At 41.9% G+C, this 17,493-nt stretch overlaps 1 protein-coding gene across 2 annotated transcripts in view; it reads left to right on the top strand.

Annotated features, from left to right (window-relative positions):
- The first annotated feature begins 11,172 nt into the window (after positions 1-11,172).
- The window catches only part of LOC122574717, a 34,979-nt gene continuing 28,658 nt past the window's right edge, over positions 11,173-17,493 (top strand). Inside the window, exons 1-2 of one of the 2 annotated variants that reach the window (XM_043742631.1) lie at positions 11,173-11,462; positions 14,306-17,331. In XM_043742631.1, the coding sequence (XP_043598566.1) occupies positions 17,022-17,331 (310 nt within the window). In that variant the 5' untranslated portion in view covers positions 11,173-11,462; positions 14,306-17,021. The remainder of the gene's footprint in view (positions 11,463-14,305; positions 17,332-17,493) is intronic. The other variant, XM_043742632.1, reaches the window with a different exon arrangement.

A 17,493-nucleotide genomic window follows, 5' to 3' on the forward strand; every position in this document is an offset into this window, starting at 1 on the left:
AAGAATTGGTCAACGAGGCGTACTCCGCTCCTAATCATCATTCTAATTATCCCGGTAACCCAATCCGGTGTTCGTGTCGCGCCTTGGCTTCTTGCCTCCATTCCCTCCTCAAATTCTCGATTCTCTCGTCCCGGTCCGCACCCTGTCTAACAAATTTTCTACCCTCCCAAGCCGAGTGTCGGTCGTCTCCTTCTTCGTCGATCGTCATCGTTCCCTCCTGCTCCAATATCTAGCTTCTTCTCTTTCCTTTCAAGCTGTCGGTTCCTTGCGCTCCTTGGTCCCGCGGCGCGTCTCCTCTCTTTTCTTCCGTCTGGAAGTCTAGCTGCGGGATTGCCGACGACCGCCCATCTAAGTTTAACAATTAACGGCCGACTAGGGAAAAATAAATTAATTGCGAACTAGCGCCGCGTGTCAGAAACACGCGGCCTAATCTATTGGACAGACCAGAGGCATTTTCTCCAGTCCTGTTAGAGAGACTTCCGAAAGCCCACGCGCTGAAGATACGCCGCCGAAGATAAAGCGTTTTGTTGCGCTTTACAGACCAGTGATCGATACTAAAAGGAAGCAAGAAAATAGAGGAAATAGCCGGAGAAGAGACAATTACATGTGTTATCAAAATCAACGTTCCGAATAGTTTCACTTGTACGTATCTCCATCGTTTTCTCGGTTTTAGTTTCCCACGTATAAAGCTATTTTTGCGTATATTAGTTAATAAAGGGATAGTGGCAATTTATATAGAATTTTGTGGAGTGTTATTATTAGTATTAATCTAATCGAACTCCGACCTAAAAGAACACAGTGTATATGTATAATATCAAATATACTTTGTCGTTTCGCAAGTAACGTGACCGCTGGTTTTCGTATACTAAATGAAAATAAAATAATTACCTCTTCTGTTTCTATAACTTTTCATCTTATCGTTTTCTATTAAATTTTCTAGTCCAATTTCATAAAACTCCGATGCTGAGAATTTGTTATTTCGAACTTGATCTTCAGACTGAACAACCGCATCGCTCATAGAACCAGTCGAAGAAAACTATGTATCAGCATAGCAGCGTTTTCCAAGTGTGAGAGCGACTGCTGAGAAGTAGAAGAAACACGAAGCCACGGTGGCTGGTCGACAGACACCCTTACGAATCTTTTCTTCCCTCACAGTCTCCTTTTGTTCCGGTTGTCAAGGCTGACAGAGAGTGCAAGCAGTCGGAGACGAGGTATTTGTCATACGTCGATAGGCGTCAGGATTGACATACTCCGCGAGCGTGAAACGGAAGCGACGTTTGGGGCGGCAACGATTGAAGGGTTCCGAGGGGAAGACAGATAAATATTTGAGGAATTTGTCGTCGCGGAAGACGTCGGCATCGGCAGACCTATCGCTTGTTTACCAGCTCTGTAAAAAAGGATTTCAGTCAATCCCCGTATGCAGAACGTACGAGGGTGAACTGCGGCGGTAGGGGTTGCTAACGTAATTATCGTGAGAAAACACGATCTTTTCCAATTCTATGTTACGCGAAGATTACGCTATTATACTAAGAGACACCGTTTTATCGAGATTTTGCTTCGTTCTTAACCATTACCCAGGCAATCAAAATACTGCAAAGCGTAGAATGTGTAATAACGTTTTAAGTGTAAATCAAAGTGTACAATGGCTCGTAAATGTATCCGAATGCTTGTAGAACCCTTTCATGAATATATTGTGCAAAACATTTTGAAGATGTACAGGCACAAAAGTTACGAGTAAAAGATACAAACGACTTACTTTCAAAAAGTGTGTAAAGGCGGTAAGGCGATAAGGGCTGTGAGCGGTTTTATTATATTTCCGTTAGGAAACAAGAGAATCGTAAAGAATTACCTACACTAGGGCGGAATAAATTTGAAACGGATCGATAAAGTATAAAAAGATAAATGAATCGCTAGTTGGATCACTGCATCGATCGGCTTTCACAGAAAACTGTGAACGCTATAGCACCTGCGATTCGAAGAGGCAGGAGGGAAACAGGTCGGCTCGTTTCACGTCTGTCGATCGAGGGATACAGTTCTACGGTACATGTACGTCGGATGTAACGGATCGAGCGCGAAAAGCCCAGGTAGCCGGCGTAAAACGAGCCCGGGAAGTTCATTAATGGATTAAGAGTGCTGGGATCGATACGATTAGCGTGGCGCGCGCGAGCTAGAGCGAAGCAACACGCAACGAAACTTAAAACCGGTTTCCCCGGTGCCGATCAATTTTTCGCGTCGCGGCGGTGGACTCTCCAGTCTCTTGATTTATGGAAAACACCGGAAGTCGCCATGCTCTCTGCAGTAGCTGATATTATCGGCAGAGATAGATAAATCTGGATTATCAAAGGATTCCCTTCGCGGGCGAAGACATACATTCGGGGGTGAGGGTAGGACACGGTAAACGAGAATCGTGCGCCGCGCCGTCCTGACAAAGGAAAAAGAACGAGCAAGGCGATCTGTCAAACAAAGTCTATGAATACGTTCGCTGATATACAGATGAAGCTTTTGAAAGTCTCTGTTTGGCTAGCGAACGAATTTAAAGTACCTCCTATCGTACAATGGTGTCCAGAAGTATTAGGACGCCTGCTGGTTGTGCACGAAACGGCTACGATTAATCCAAAATATCGTGGAAGCGATTGATCGATCAGAATTTTGTACCCGTGCAAGGTTCCAGTATAAGAATTTGTTGAAACTATTTGGAAGAGTTATATTTGATAATATAATGAATTATAACGGTTACGTGTTGATGATGGTTCGTATAGAAAATTCCAAGAAGTCTGTTCGAAGCTTCTGTTCTAGAGAATCTGTGTTCCAAAATCCTTTGCGCATAATTTCTTAATGATCGAGATCAATCTAGCTTTTCGCGAATGTCCTATAGAAGCCATACTGATCGACTGTATAAAATACAAATAAAAATGTCGTTTACAAATGCTGCGGATAACATTTTATCTTGATACTTGCAATTATTTGTGTTTCTTCCTTCTGACTAGTAAATTCCCGAAAAGATTTCTTTATTGTTCGAGATAAGCGTTGGTTTTACACCTATGAATTTTATTATATAAAAATGTAGTTGATCAATTTGGCTTCTAAAAGTATCGTTTATAGACTTGGGTGTACGTAAACCTACCCAAATAGTTAGCGGTTAGCAGTTTCGTCGAAAGAAAGAAGCGTTATGATAATTGTTTCGGGATGCTTCAGGGACCCTTATGAATCCATTAGGTGTAATTCGTGAAGAATCGCCGATAATTCCACTACTAGCCAAGGATGGTTTCCTATTGATCCCTCGGTTTGATATGAGCACCGTGTAGCGTACGGCCCCTTAGACCTCGTATGGGGGTTGAATTTTAAAACTACCCCCTAGAGAGAAACGGCGAAGTTGGCGTCAGTCCGTCTTTTTGAATCAGACTGCTACACGCCCGGCCTCGCTGTTGCGTGAAGAAATACAAATCCCATAGGGCCGTGTGCCGATACTTCTGTCAGCGTCGAATCGACACGCTATAATGTTCAACATATGAGCTATCCTTCACTTTTGCGACCTAAAATATATGCGTGGAAAAATGAATATGACGAGTCATAGATAATTTATTAATTATTGTATAGGAATAAGAGATGACGAAGGATTTGTATAGATTTTAGATTATACTATGCAAATTATAATAAATTATTTAATATAACACATTATCGAATGCAATATTGCATTATTGTATATTGTACATTTTATAATGCAAATATAGGATACATTTATCCAACTATACCATGCAACGACAAACTCATACAAAATTTGATTGGGATTCTTCAAATTCAAATTGGGATTCTCGATAACACCGCGCTCTTAAAGTCTGTACAGTGGACGGAACGGAATTAAGTAGACACTCTTCAAAGCAGAATAACTTTTTTAAAATTGGGCCAGTCGATTTTTTCGTATTTTCATCATTTCGATGTCTCAAATCGACCCTATATAAATATCCTCCTCGCATAATATTCTGCATATGCTTTACATGATATGTTTTTCGTAAAATTGCAAGTTCTCGTTCTTTTTTTCTTTCTTTTAACGAGAAACAATTATTCTTCTCCGAAGAAAGAGGCGAATATTAAATCTGGCTGAACACTCGGAATCTTTCGAACACAGTCTCGCGGAGGCCGTGCTCATTTGCTCGGGAGGATGGCAGTCGCCGTCGTTGCTTGGTGACCTCGTAGATTAAAGACGAGCGGCAAGTACGACGGTCCCAGGCGACCCTTTATGTCGAGCCACGTTTCTACGCTGCTTGAACTATATAGAAGAGAAGATGGTGAGGAGAGCGAGGGGCGAAAGGTAGCCGGGTTGAAGATAGGAAGGCGACGGCTGGGTGGAAGGAAGCAAGGTGGTAAGACTCACGGCAGGATGGCGGTTGGTTGGAGGTTTCAAGGTGGAGCCGGGGCTGCTGTCGTGGCTCTAATAAGCTACCCCCAACCATCGTTCCACCTTACGACCCTTACATCCCTTTAGGGGCAAGCCTGGCTGCCCTGCAATTTGATAAACTGTCACTAGCGGAAGGCCTCGCTATTCGAAACTACTCCTCCTAGCCCTATCACTTTTCTTCGACACGATCGATTCGATTAATCGTCTAATTTTTGTGTTGATATGGTAATTTTTTTTACCTGTCGTAGAAAAGATCCAAGTTGAAGATTTATTTATTTATTTACTAACAGGTTCAACTGGAACCTTTAGCGTATAATTTGTTTATTAAAAAGTTAAACTAGTAATTGAAGTGTACAAGTACTTTCTTTCTTCCCTTCGATAGACGATGTATCACTGACAGCGTATAACTGCTTTGCATGAAACTAATTACTCCAGCGCAAGTACAACGAAAGTGTCGAAAAGAGAATGAGCTATTTTATCAATTGACCGATATTTAATCGATAGCATTTCTGGTAGTCAGGTGTTTGTTACTTACCGTAGGAGTGTGTTTATACTAAGTAAGCAAGGAAAACAGGGAGGGAAGTACCTTCCTTCGCCACAATCCATTCGGTCAATTGTCTAATTTTTCTATAATTAATATCGTATCTTCTCTTTTAGGTAAGAAACGTTCGAGTGAAAGATGGTGAAGTGAAAAATGATTTAATAACTATTTATTAAAGCCATTCGGCGGGGACATCGAAATACAAAACTCATATTCTTGGCCTTATCGCTCGAAGATCCCAGCAAACGATACGAAAAGTACATTTTTATGGATTCTTTGATCTCAATGTCACTTTACTAGATTAACTGAGAGAAACATTTTTACGTAAAATGGCTGAAAGTGGAAAAAAATAATATTTTAACCCCATGACAAATACCTTTCTTTAAATGATTAAAAAGATGGGAAAATGTTTCACCTCAAAATCAAATAGAAGTGCAATGTACTGAATTTTAAAACTGTTGTCCCGTAAAGAAAAAAAAAGAATAGAAAATGTAACCTGTACAGCGTTATTTCCTTATAATATTCACTTTCCTTTCAAGCGATCGATCTGTTTAACAATCTAATTTTTATATTAATATCGTACACCTTTTTCCAGGTGCCGTGGAAGAGGTTCGAGTTGAAGATGTTCGTGAAACGAGACATCCCATTTCCATGCAAATCGCCGGGCCATAATTCCAGTAGGTTGAATCTGGAAAAAATTACAGCATCTGTAGTTAGTTCCGGGCGGAAGATCGCATTTCAAGAACGTTCCACTTGCTTCTTTCTTTCTTCGTGGAGGATATCACGTGCGGAGGGAGGGGGGAGGGGGGGGGGCAATTCCATTATCAACGACGACTTCTGTCGCGGATTGTGTTCCTCGTTGCGTGTATCGATCCGCACCTCGCAGCTGAACGATATCGTACTCGATGGAGCGAAAGGGCAGCTGTGCCGCAGGACCTTGAAGACCAACGGACCCCAGCCTCTTGGGAAATGATACCACTTTGCAAGGAGCGAATGGAAATGACCATTGGATCGCCTCCGGCTCCGGCTCGCCACTCTCTTGGGTCGTTCTTGGTCAGAGACGATGACGATTCCGAGGGACAGGGTAACGGAACTACCCTGATTAAGGAGCGGTCGCGTTCCGGCTATCCTCTAACCCATATAATTCTCCACATACGGCGGTCGAATTCTTTGTAATTGCTGTGGGAAGCGCGCGTTAATTTCTGTACTGGAGAAATTATACGTCTATTATTAAGTTCGAGGGTTACTTGCCGTGAGATTAGTGGACGTGGCTTATTTGACAATTTTATTTGACGAATCTGTCTGCGGTAGGATTATCGGTATTGTACTAATTAATAATAGTAAATTCGGGGAATCGAATTTTACGAATGTGAGAAAGTTTTAAGGAGAGGTGGAATTGGGGAAGAATACAGGACGCGGAAAGAAGGAAAGGAAGGAAAAGAAGGAAGGGTGAAAGAAGGCGAAGACAGGATAAAATGGAAAAAGTCGAAGGATAACAAGGGAAGGTAGAGGAATGGAAGGAAGGTAGCAAAGATGACAAGCGAGAGGAGAGGAGGGAAGAAGAAAGGGTATGAGCAACCTGGAATTTGAATTAATTAGGTTAATGATGATGTATAGGTAAAGAAATACTTGAACGTATCGATGTAAGCTAAGATAAAGATAGAGTTAAGGATTATTATACACTTAAATAGATCATTCTTGTATTTAATTGCAATTTCGAGTGTAATTAGCAAGTTCAGAGGAAAGATAAGGTTGATTCGTAGGAGACAGAACTTTAACGTAACCAAGGTAATCGAAGGTTGCTCAGAAACGATGAGAAACTTGGCTGGAGAGGGTGTGTGGATGTGCACCCTTCGTGTGACGAGTCGTTTCTTGACGCTAACGGACCCTCGTTTCTACGTCCAACGCGACATTACCGTCGTCTACGAGACATTTTCATCGTGGATCATTCCGGCTGCTAGTCTAACTGCCAGGAGATCGTGCTTGTAATTGTCAAAGAACAGCTATGTAAGTGTCTAGTTTCTAACTTTCAAACTTCTAGAATATCGAGAAAAGTATTACACAGAAGAAAGAATCTACATGAAACATCTAGATTATTTCAGAATTTATTTGAAATAGAATTTGAATAGAAAGTACAAGAAACGAGCGAGATATAATGATCACAGAGATCTTCTAGAAAGTTAAGATACTCTATATTCTAATGACTCGTGTAGATTATTTTCAAAATTATTAGAAATTGGAATTCGAGAAGAAAATACAATAGACGACGACTCGTTAAACATCGCTTACTTTAATGTTCTAACTTGTGGGATAAGAAGAAAAGATCGCGAAGCTTCTAGAACTTTAGGATATTCTATAATCTGGAGATTCTTTTACGTTGTTTTCGAATTTATTTGAAACAGAATTCAAGCGGAAAACGTAATAGACGGCTGACTGTGAAACTGAACATGAAACTTTCCACACCATAGGATTAAAGCGATCAAGGTACTCGAATGGGAAAATTGTGTTCCCGTGACGCAATCCACAGTGCGGATTCCACCGACAAAAAGTCTTTTTAATTATCCTAAGTAACGTTTTTCGTAGATGCGTTCTCGAAGATCGCGCTGGTCATAATATTTAATCACTGTTCGCTTCTTCCCCTTGTCCTGTAAGAAGTTTCTTCCTTGGAAGATGAGAATAAATCGTCCATCACGCTAAAAGGTACGCGCTTCTTCGTGCAAACTTTTTACGTGAAAGGAAAATTTTACTTTTCTCAGACTTTCGTCACAGTGGTTGGAATTTGATTCTTGTGGCTACTCGTCGATGTAATTGATGGACTTTATCAATGAAGCGTCAAGAGGAACGGGGCAGCAAGTTCGACAATAGATTTTCAGGCACTGCGAGAACTTCGAACCCTTCCGATCTTAAAGATTACGAAACAAACAAGAGCGCGAAGCCGGCGAATGGGGTGATGATGCAGAGGGAGAACACTACCGTCCCCTTAGATCCCGCCCCTACCGATGTCTTCGCGAGAGACAACGATTTTCCGTAATAAGCTGAGAACAAAATTGATTATTTCTATAAAATTCTCGATGGGGATAAGAGCAGAAACGCGCAACGTTCTTCGCGTAGATTTAAACGCTTAACATTATTGTTAATGAGTCGCGACACAAACTGGAAGCTTTGGATTATGGATAAAAGAGGATAGAAGAAGGAAAAACGAGTGTCTGAAAACCACAGTAGAAAATAGTGATAAATAAAATTCTCACCTTTTACAGAAAAATAATTGAACGTCAAGCGAAAAATCATGATAGTCTTTTAAGGAGAGCAATCTTAAAATGTAATATCTTGTCAACAAGTTACACGTCCGACACACCTCATGATCATTTAAGGAAGTATTGTTTTCCACAAATCATCGTTGATTTATCATCTGCTTCGAAGAGGTTCGTATCTTCGAATATATTAGTCTGCTTCCTTTTTTAACAATTTTATAAAGTACATGTTTAGTCGCCAAATGACACCAATGTCGGAAAACCGACAAAGATAGACTCGCCCTTAAATATTTGTATATCAATGTGGTCTTCATCTGGAAATACACTTTGCTTTGAAAACATCAGTATAATTTACCATCGAACTTCAAGATAAAGATTCAGGAAGAAGGTATCCGCAGCCCCTAATCCGCGAAGAATCATCCAAGGCTGACTCCGTTACAACTGCAGCCCCTGCCACCATTCCGTAAGTTACCGTGACCTCATCCCCCGACGAGCCTCTGATGGGAGGGTGCAGAAAGAACGCGGTAGGGTAGCGTTTCATTTTTTGACACCCGGTGTATTTGATTCCACCCTTGTAATAAACCCCAGGGGTTGCCAGCCGTAGGTCCCTTGTCTCCCTACATGTCATATCGACACCTCACCCCGAGGGGTAGGTGACTGCTAGGTAATTTGCTTTCTTATTTTCTCCGCGACCTGGCTGTCTTTCTTCCTCCGGCCTTTCGTTTCTCACCCCAAAACACCACCGTCTCGAGCTATCGAAAAATGAGACCCCGCATTTTCCTTTGGCAATTTTCCTCCGGATACAGAGGAGGAACACGTTATGCCGAGAAATCACGGTGTTGGGTGATTCTTCTAAGATTTAATGGTTTGGTAAAACAATATTCCACCGTTACTTTCATTAACTTTCGTCGAATGCAGGTCGATTGTTCGCAGAATGTAGAATATTTTATTTAATTGTACTGCCGTCTAGGTAAGTATTTAGAACATCTGACGATATTTTCTATATTTCTATTATTATTTTTCCATATCTTTATATTATTATATTTTCTAGCTACGTTATTGTATATCTGCCATTTCGTTTGCAACACGTATACGTAAAGTATTAGATAAAGTAACACTCGTTTAACTTCTCCAATGAACGAGTCGTTCAGAGACAATGTTGATCAACTGCGTAAATTAAAATGTAAAAAGAAGAACGAGAATTAAAAGTACTGTTTCTTAACATTTTCTTCGAAATGTACAATTATTAATGCTATCTCCTTATGATTGATAAGAAATTATCAATGATGTCAAATATGCTAAGAAATTATTTTTCTCTAACATTGGGAAATATAATTTCCGAAGAATATTCATAATTTTATGTGGAGTTCAACGGCTCCAGAATTTTTCTAGTAACTGCGAGGTTCCTGTAGCCGATAGCTTGATACTAATCAAACGATGCAGTTTCAGCGAGGTACGCAATGTCCACTGGTACCTGGTGAGAAGCCCCGAATACGCGTCTGTCAGCTAATCTGATTTCACCCACCTCCGGACCAACAGCTCCTTAGCGCTACTCCTTTGGTTTCTCTCGACAATCTTGTTACGTTGGATAAACGACGAGTTCGCAGCACGGAATCTCGTGCCGATGATACTTACACGTGATCCCTTGGGTCGAGTGATTTAACCCTTTCGAGACAGAATATCGAGAACGCTGTCAATCATACAAAGACAAGCCACATCCCAGAAATACTATGCCACTTTCGTTCTCCTTTATTAAATTTTACTTCGCAGTACAATGTGATTTAATTCCTTCGATATAGAATATCGAGAACATTGATAGTGACATAAAGATAATTCTCTCATCTTTTTGTATGGTCACTTGACGATTGCTGGTTAAGAGGAAGTAAAAGGTAAATAAGTCGATAGATTCGAAGATATAAGCCATTACAGAATAACGTGAAAGCTGCTTTCTAAGGAACGAATAATATGTTAACATTGATCTGCATAATCAGTATTATCGATATTTGTTAAGCGTTCAAGAGTGTAAAACATATACTGAATCCCAAAATAAGATGAAAAGATAGTTTTGACGTAGAATGGGCTTCTATAAAAGACGAGATCATAATTATCAACACCTGGACTTTTATGCAAATTTATATTTTTATCCACACGACCAAAGAAATAGTATTTAACCAACCAGTTAGCTGTTTTTCACGAGTATAGTCGTCATCGTTTACTTTTTGCCACACATATTAGGTACACACTTTTTGAAGAGGTCGCAACAGCTAACTGGTTAAGTAGAGATTCATTTTACTTATTAAAACGTATAACGAGTATTCTATTTTAGATACGTAGTTTACATATTTTCCTATATTATGTCCTGTCATTCCTAAATTTCCCGTAAATGTATAAAAATCCACAGTCTTGTCACGATTTTCACCTGTAGTCCTACTTTAATCTAATTTTCCAGAGCATCCGGTATATTCCGGTATATTCGAGCTCGCGACACGCGCCAGAGCTGAAACGAGTTTCACGATTAATGGATTCGATCGAGTCCGCGATCGACAAAAAGATTCAACTTTCCGGAGGTTCACCGAGACTGTCATCGTCCGCAAGCATCGTGTCCGCGGGTGCAACCCTTTGGAAAACGGCGTAAAGCCCGGCCACCCCCCCGGCGCGGTGGCTGGCGCGAGGCTTGGCGGAGGGTGGCGTGGTTGTAGGGGACAAAACTCACCCTAAGAAGCCTTTAAGAACGCCAAGGCGGCGGCAACGTTGGTGGGGTATAAAAGTAGCCGCATGCGCAAACTCGTGAAAAACTGCGGCCCGCCTCCGGCGCCGCCTCTATCGTTTCCAACCCCTTTCCACCCCCGCGACGATCCTCTCACCTACAAGGACCCCCTAGTCCCCCCAAGACGTGGCCGTCTTGGAGGACGAGCTGCGGCCTTTTTCGACAATTGGCCCCGTCTAACATGTGCTAACCGTGTGTGATTACCACCGTTCTACAACTCAACCCTTCTTCCTATCTTCTCCTACCCTTTCCCAACCCTTTTACTTCGTATTCCAACACGCGACAGTCTTGGTTCATGAGAAACATTCTCGTGGCCGTGAAAATCAAAGTGTCACGACATTCGTTAGTCGAAGAATCGAGTTAAGATGTCTTGTATCGTATCGTATCGTATCGTATCGTATCGTTGCGTGGACCGTTCGCGGGTCGTGTTAAATTTATCGTGAGTTGTAGTTGGTGGAAGAAGTGAAGGATAGAAAGTGGATGAATGGAGGGTGGGTTCGTCACAGTGTGAGTCTTCCGATCGAGATCGATTCCTAAATGTTTGTATCGGTCTCCACGCGTCCCTCCACTTTTTTTCTCTGTCCCCTCTGGCTTGGAGAGTGTGAATTTTTTCCTATTCTCTCTTTTTTTTTTGTTTTTGGTTAACGACTTTTTCATTTTTTCGGGGAGCAAAAGTGGGGGCGGAGAGGGGAATCGTGAGCACCAATTATTTCTTGCCAGGCAGCGCGGGAACAACGACCGGCGTTGATCTAATTGGTCGCCAGTAGGTAATTGTTCGGTGTCGATAATTGGGCCAATTAATTTGTACGGAAAAGTGCGTCGATAATCGTCCAGCATTCACCGCCGCGATACCGATTATGTGGACCGTGTCGGATGCGGGTTATGGAATATCGTTACCGTCAAAAGGCCGAGAGCGACTCGCGACAAATAAAAAAATAGAGGAAAAAAAAGAGAGAGAGAGGATCATAAAAATGAAGAACGAGGGAGGTGCGAAACGCCGGTCGAAACGCACCGGACACCGGTCACGTAATCGAATATATTTTTCTTTTAATTGAAAAATATTGTCGCTTGGCTGTTTCGGCTGGTAATTTTATGGAGACAGGATTTAATTACACGAAATCACGTCGAACCGAACAATATAATTAAATATCTGTTTTTTGTGAAAAACTGACGGCAACGCGAGCCACGATTTTATTGAAATATCCGAAACCTGCTAAATATCCTATCCATCGCCCGTTTCACGCGTATCCCACCAGTACTCGGCTCTTATATCTTCGATTCACGTTTTTCCACGAGGATCATACGCAACTTTGAAATTCCCTCGACGCGACGATTCTCCTTTCGAAATATGAAATTCTCCTCTCCTTCGTTTCTCGCGCGTCGAACGCGCAAAGAATTTTACTTTAGAACAACGCGTGACGCGTCTCTTCGATGGTAACATTTTCTCGGGAATTTTAAAGGAAAACTGAATAATTCCAAGGGATAGGTAGATGATATATTTCTCGCAAATTGATTTTCACACAAATTTGTATTTTTGTTCGTTCGATCGGTGATCATTAATTTTCAATTTCATACGATACGCGTATCATTACGAAATATATTTATAAATGATCGAACGTCCTCATTAGTCGACCAAATGACGATCGCGAAATTATTGCATTTCTTTCGGTTCACTGTATACGGCGTCGAAAATAACGGGTCGGGCAGGAACACAAAAAAGGCGATGTATCGCCCGGGGGGCCAAAATGTATGACGAAATGCATCTTGGGAACTCGACAATTTAGGGACGCGGAGGCGTTGCATTGTTACCCATAGGGGTGTAGGATTATATGGGGTGCTCTCTCCCGTTCAGGGATCCTCGTAACTTGCTACAGATCCGTCATGATCGATAGTCTTCTGTCGTCGGTCGAAAGAGAAACGCGATGCCATTCTCGTGGCCCGTAGTTTAATTTCCAGTGGTGAGATTGCCTTTTGCTTTGAATCATCCCCCATCTACTGGTATTTCATTTCTTCAACCTCCTTTTTAACGATCTTCAAGTTTCTTTCAAACTTGTAATTAATTTTGGGAGAAGAAAATTGTTTTTCGCCTTGGATGATGCATTCGCGTATCTTTTTTATTTAATTTACTTCTTATTCCAAGAAGATATTCAAATTGCATTTTATTCCGAATCATCCCCTATCTATCGACAATCAACTTCTCGAACTTATTTTGTTAAAGAAATAAGTAATTTCAAAAAAGGAAGATCATCTCGTTTGTTTTTTGCGTTTAATTTACTTCTTATTGAGATTCCTTTCGTTCTACATTATCTTTCACCTATTGATATTTAATTCTGCGAGCCTCCTTAAATTTCTTGCAAACTCGCGAATTAATTTTGAAAAAACAGAATTGTCTTTCTATATTAACCAAATATAAATTGCCTTTTGCTTTCGTTGAGGTTATCTGATAGAGGAACGCGTGGATGAATTTGCAATAGAAATATATATTGAAGTAAGTATAAGTACAGCTATGGTGTATCCTAGTGTGAGATTCTCACTTTAACAATGTTACATTACAATAGGAGTGATAGGGAGCATGTTGATACATTTAGAACAAAAGATACTACCAAAAAATTAATTTTGATGTGTAACTCCATCTGAAAGTTACAAGAAACAGCAATAAAATCTACTTACAGCTCTTTCGCTTATAGACCTTGTAACCCAAAACAACATTCATATTCAAGAGCACAATAATGTGGGCCTCTCCATTTTTAAAATTTTTGCTTCACTAAATTCTATTTTCTTCGTAACATGTCCAGGTCACGGGTATAAAAAAAAAGATGTAGACTTTTTCTAGAAGTAATTACTTCAACAGCTATGAATTATGCTATGACACTCTCAGCTAGTATTCAATTCCTCGAGCCTGTTTTTTAACGATTTTCAAATTTCATCCAAACTTCCAATTTAATTAAAAAAGAAGAAAGAAAAACGAAATTGTCTTCTCCACTTAATTTGTTTCTTACTCCAAAAATACAGAAATTCTTTTTCTACGAAGAATAAACTACACCTCATTCCAATTCGTCACCAATTCTTAAGTTTTCTTAAATTCACTTTCTCAAAATCTTCTTAGCCGATTTATTTCCAATTCTCGAAGCACACAGATTCTATCGCCAAGAGTAAACCTCTTCCAATTTGTTATTAATTCTTAAATTTCCTCGAGTCCTATGTCATTTTATTCTCGCGTCGCAATAACGATAATTGCGACCACTCGAAGATCCACCCTAGCAATCTGGAAAGATTCGTTGCAACGGTCGTCGGTGCACGTATGACGGGGACATTAAGACAAAGTATTCCCCTCTTTCTCCTCAATACAGCCTTCCGTCCTGTCTTCGTTGCTCGCCTTGCTCCCTCGAAGAGCCCCCAAGCATCGCGCAACCCCCGTATTTCTCGGTGCTAAACGCAACTACACGAGGGACCTTTCTGCCGTCTTTGTTTTCCCTTTCTTCCCAGTGTCGTTTTGCAGTCTCGCGCGGGGAGGTCGTTGAACGACGGAAGCAGGAAAGACTCGACGAGGAAACGGCCGGAAAAAAAGACAATCGAACGAGAGGCGTGGAAGGAAGCCGAAAGGCAACCTCGTTATCGGTGTACCGGCCGACCGCAACGTGGAAACGATCCAGCCGACCCGCGCAGTAATTACAGACCAGGGAACGAGTTTCTTTTTATTTCGTTTCTTCATTTCGGGACCTGGAAACCGCGCTTGGCAATCGTGTGGTGTTTTGGATAAGCGTTCGCTGTCGCTCTGATCTACGGGACTCTTAAGTAAAGAACTCGAACCTCTATGGACGACTTTGAAATAAGCAACAGAGTGATATTACATGCAAGTGTTATTATGGAAAGTTGCAACGCGAGCAGGTGACATTATGAAAACATTAGAACGTCGAAGATGGTAATGTGCAGTTAAAGAGCCGTCAGTTTCCACAAAAATGAATCCTTTTAACAATATCAAAGACAGGAATTACTCTCAGTGCGAATTCAATGGTGTGGATCCTATAAATCGAGACACGCGGAAACAGACGAAGCTTCGATTAAATATGACCTCGTGACTAATCATCGTCTATTATGACCAAGTAAATTCGAATTTCGCTGAGAGGAGAGGCCGTTGGAAAGCGAAAGAAATTCTGTGTGTTCGTCGGAGGGAATTTTTCGAGGCCAAAGGGATTTCTCCACTGTTCTACGAAACGCGTGACAAACGGTGAAACAGAGGAGAGGAAAAGAGAAGCAACGGGTGTTGTCATCGGGTAGTCGCGATCAGCAGGAGTATAGCATCAGGATCGTGGAAGAGGGTGCAGCAGGAGAGAGAGATTTTTCCCCACCGCTTGGAAAAACCAACCCCCACCAGTCGCTTAGTACGGCCAGGCGGTGGTGGCGGCGGCGTGGAAGAGAGGCACGGAGGGGTAGGTTAGCCAGGGTGGTCTCGGTGGTGGCTGGGGGCGGCAGCCTCAAAAATACACCGCAACCACACCGCGCGGCTCCACCGCAGAAGCCGCCATCTTCCACCGCCGAACCGAAACGAGACCGCGCGAGTTAAACACCCTATCCTACTTCCCCGTGGAAGTTGCCGCTGCCACCCGCCGAAGTACCAGCCACGAAGAACTATCATTCGCCTTCTGGTCCCGTGCTTCATCGCTGACAGCCAACGAAACCGGTGGAATTTACAATTTTCCATCGTCGCGCCAACTGCAACCTCCCTCGTCCAAGAAGCGTTACCGAAGAAACAATTGATTAATCGTCAGCCACGAAGAGGTGTCTCTCGAGATCTGGTCCTGTGCCTCATCGCTGATAGGCAACAGAACCGAAGAAATTTATAGTTCTCCCCTGTCACGTCATTATGTCTTGAAAAATGTTAAGAAAGTGTCATGCTGTTGAGAAAAGGATCGAATTATTATCGAGACAGCGGAAATGATCGTCGGCGAATACACGGAACATATCTAGCGAGACTAAAGATCTTGAACTGATTTTAAATTCGTGACTATTATTGTTCGAGGAAACGTGTTGTGTAGTGACTGATTTGATGATCCCTATGTATAACAATGGATGCCTGAATCTTTCGTAAAGTCTTCGAAAAGTGGACCCCCGAATCTTTTGTCGTTTGAAATAAAATCTGGTGTATGGCAGTTAGAATTCTCCGGAAGAATAATGTGCGAACGTGAGGTTTGTGCCGCGATTCGGCTCGGAGGATCCCGGGTGCAGAGTTAACACCTGTTAGATGGTCGGGCAGAAGTGCTGATGTGACATGAACGTGGAGTAATTTCGATCGACCGCGGAACACTGGAAGCCAGATTTCAAAGTGAGTGTATTATCGTGAATCGTTGTTATTCATTTATGAACGCGAGTAGCAGAAGATAGTCAAGGTTGGTTTGACTTCCGTCGAATCACGTAGTGGGGTGCATTTCGATCAAAGAAACGAGGAAACGAGGGGCGACGTCGATTTCAATAAAACGAATTTTCTCCGCGAGTTGGCAATCGAGACGAGAGGAAGAATTTGCAAACGGATGCTCTTGCCTCGGCCCTGTCGCGGGATAATGAAATAAGGATCAAAGGGTCCTGGGCCACGCGGGGCCGGCCAAGTTGTGCGCGTGCCATCGAAGGAACCGGAAATTTATCTTTAATCAGCTGCTACCGAAATAATGACCGTCATCGATCTACTCTATTAGTCCAATCTTAATAAAGAACTTAATTATCACTGGATACATTGCGCGCACACTTTGATTATAAAAGACAAAAATAGAAAAGATAAAAGGCTTGGTTTCGTGTCAAAATAAAGAAGAAAATAAAGAAATCCTGTTTTATTAGTTCAATTTTACCACAGAACTAAATTATCATTGGATATCGTTAGTCGTTGGATACATTTTTGACAATAACAAATAAAAATAAAGAAGATAAACTGTTCAATTTTTGATAGAGCGTGCGATGGATCGGAGTTAATAAAGGAAAGGCTGGCCGATCGAGTAGAAAAAAATTGAGTCGAATTCATCGAGGTTTGTCGGCGAGGAGGATCTTTCCGGAAAAGAGTCCAATGAGCCTGTTCTCATGACGAATCCTTTACGAGATGCACGCCCCGAGGATCGGCCTCTAGGCTTAGATTATCCGGATCCGAGATTGATTCGAAACGGTCATCAGGACCATCAAGGGAACTCGACGCATCAGATCGGTGGCGGGAGAATTAGAAGAACCAGGACCTCGTCATCGAGGAGAAGAATGCACCTGGCCAACGAGGTCCCTCCACAAGGATCCACTGGTGGAAATAATATACCGGATTATGCACTCACCGCGGACCTGCTCGCCGAGAGGACTTTGGATGGCCTGTTTGCTGAACATCCTGGAGAACTTGTGCGAACAGGTAAAAAATATCGATTAATTTTCGTTCAGGAAAGTTTACAAATTCGTTGTCCAGTGGATGTTTAGCTTTCTTAATTTAACTTTTTGTTTAATTTTTTGTCGGAAGGGTTGGTAGTTAGTTTTTAAGATTCGGAGCATACTGAAGAATTTCTGCGTAGAGATA

Source organism: Bombus pyrosoma, linkage group LG14 (assembly GCF_014825855.1).
Source record: "Bombus pyrosoma isolate SC7728 linkage group LG14, ASM1482585v1, whole genome shotgun sequence".
Classification (NCBI taxonomy): Eukaryota; Metazoa; Arthropoda; class Insecta; order Hymenoptera; family Apidae; genus Bombus; species Bombus pyrosoma.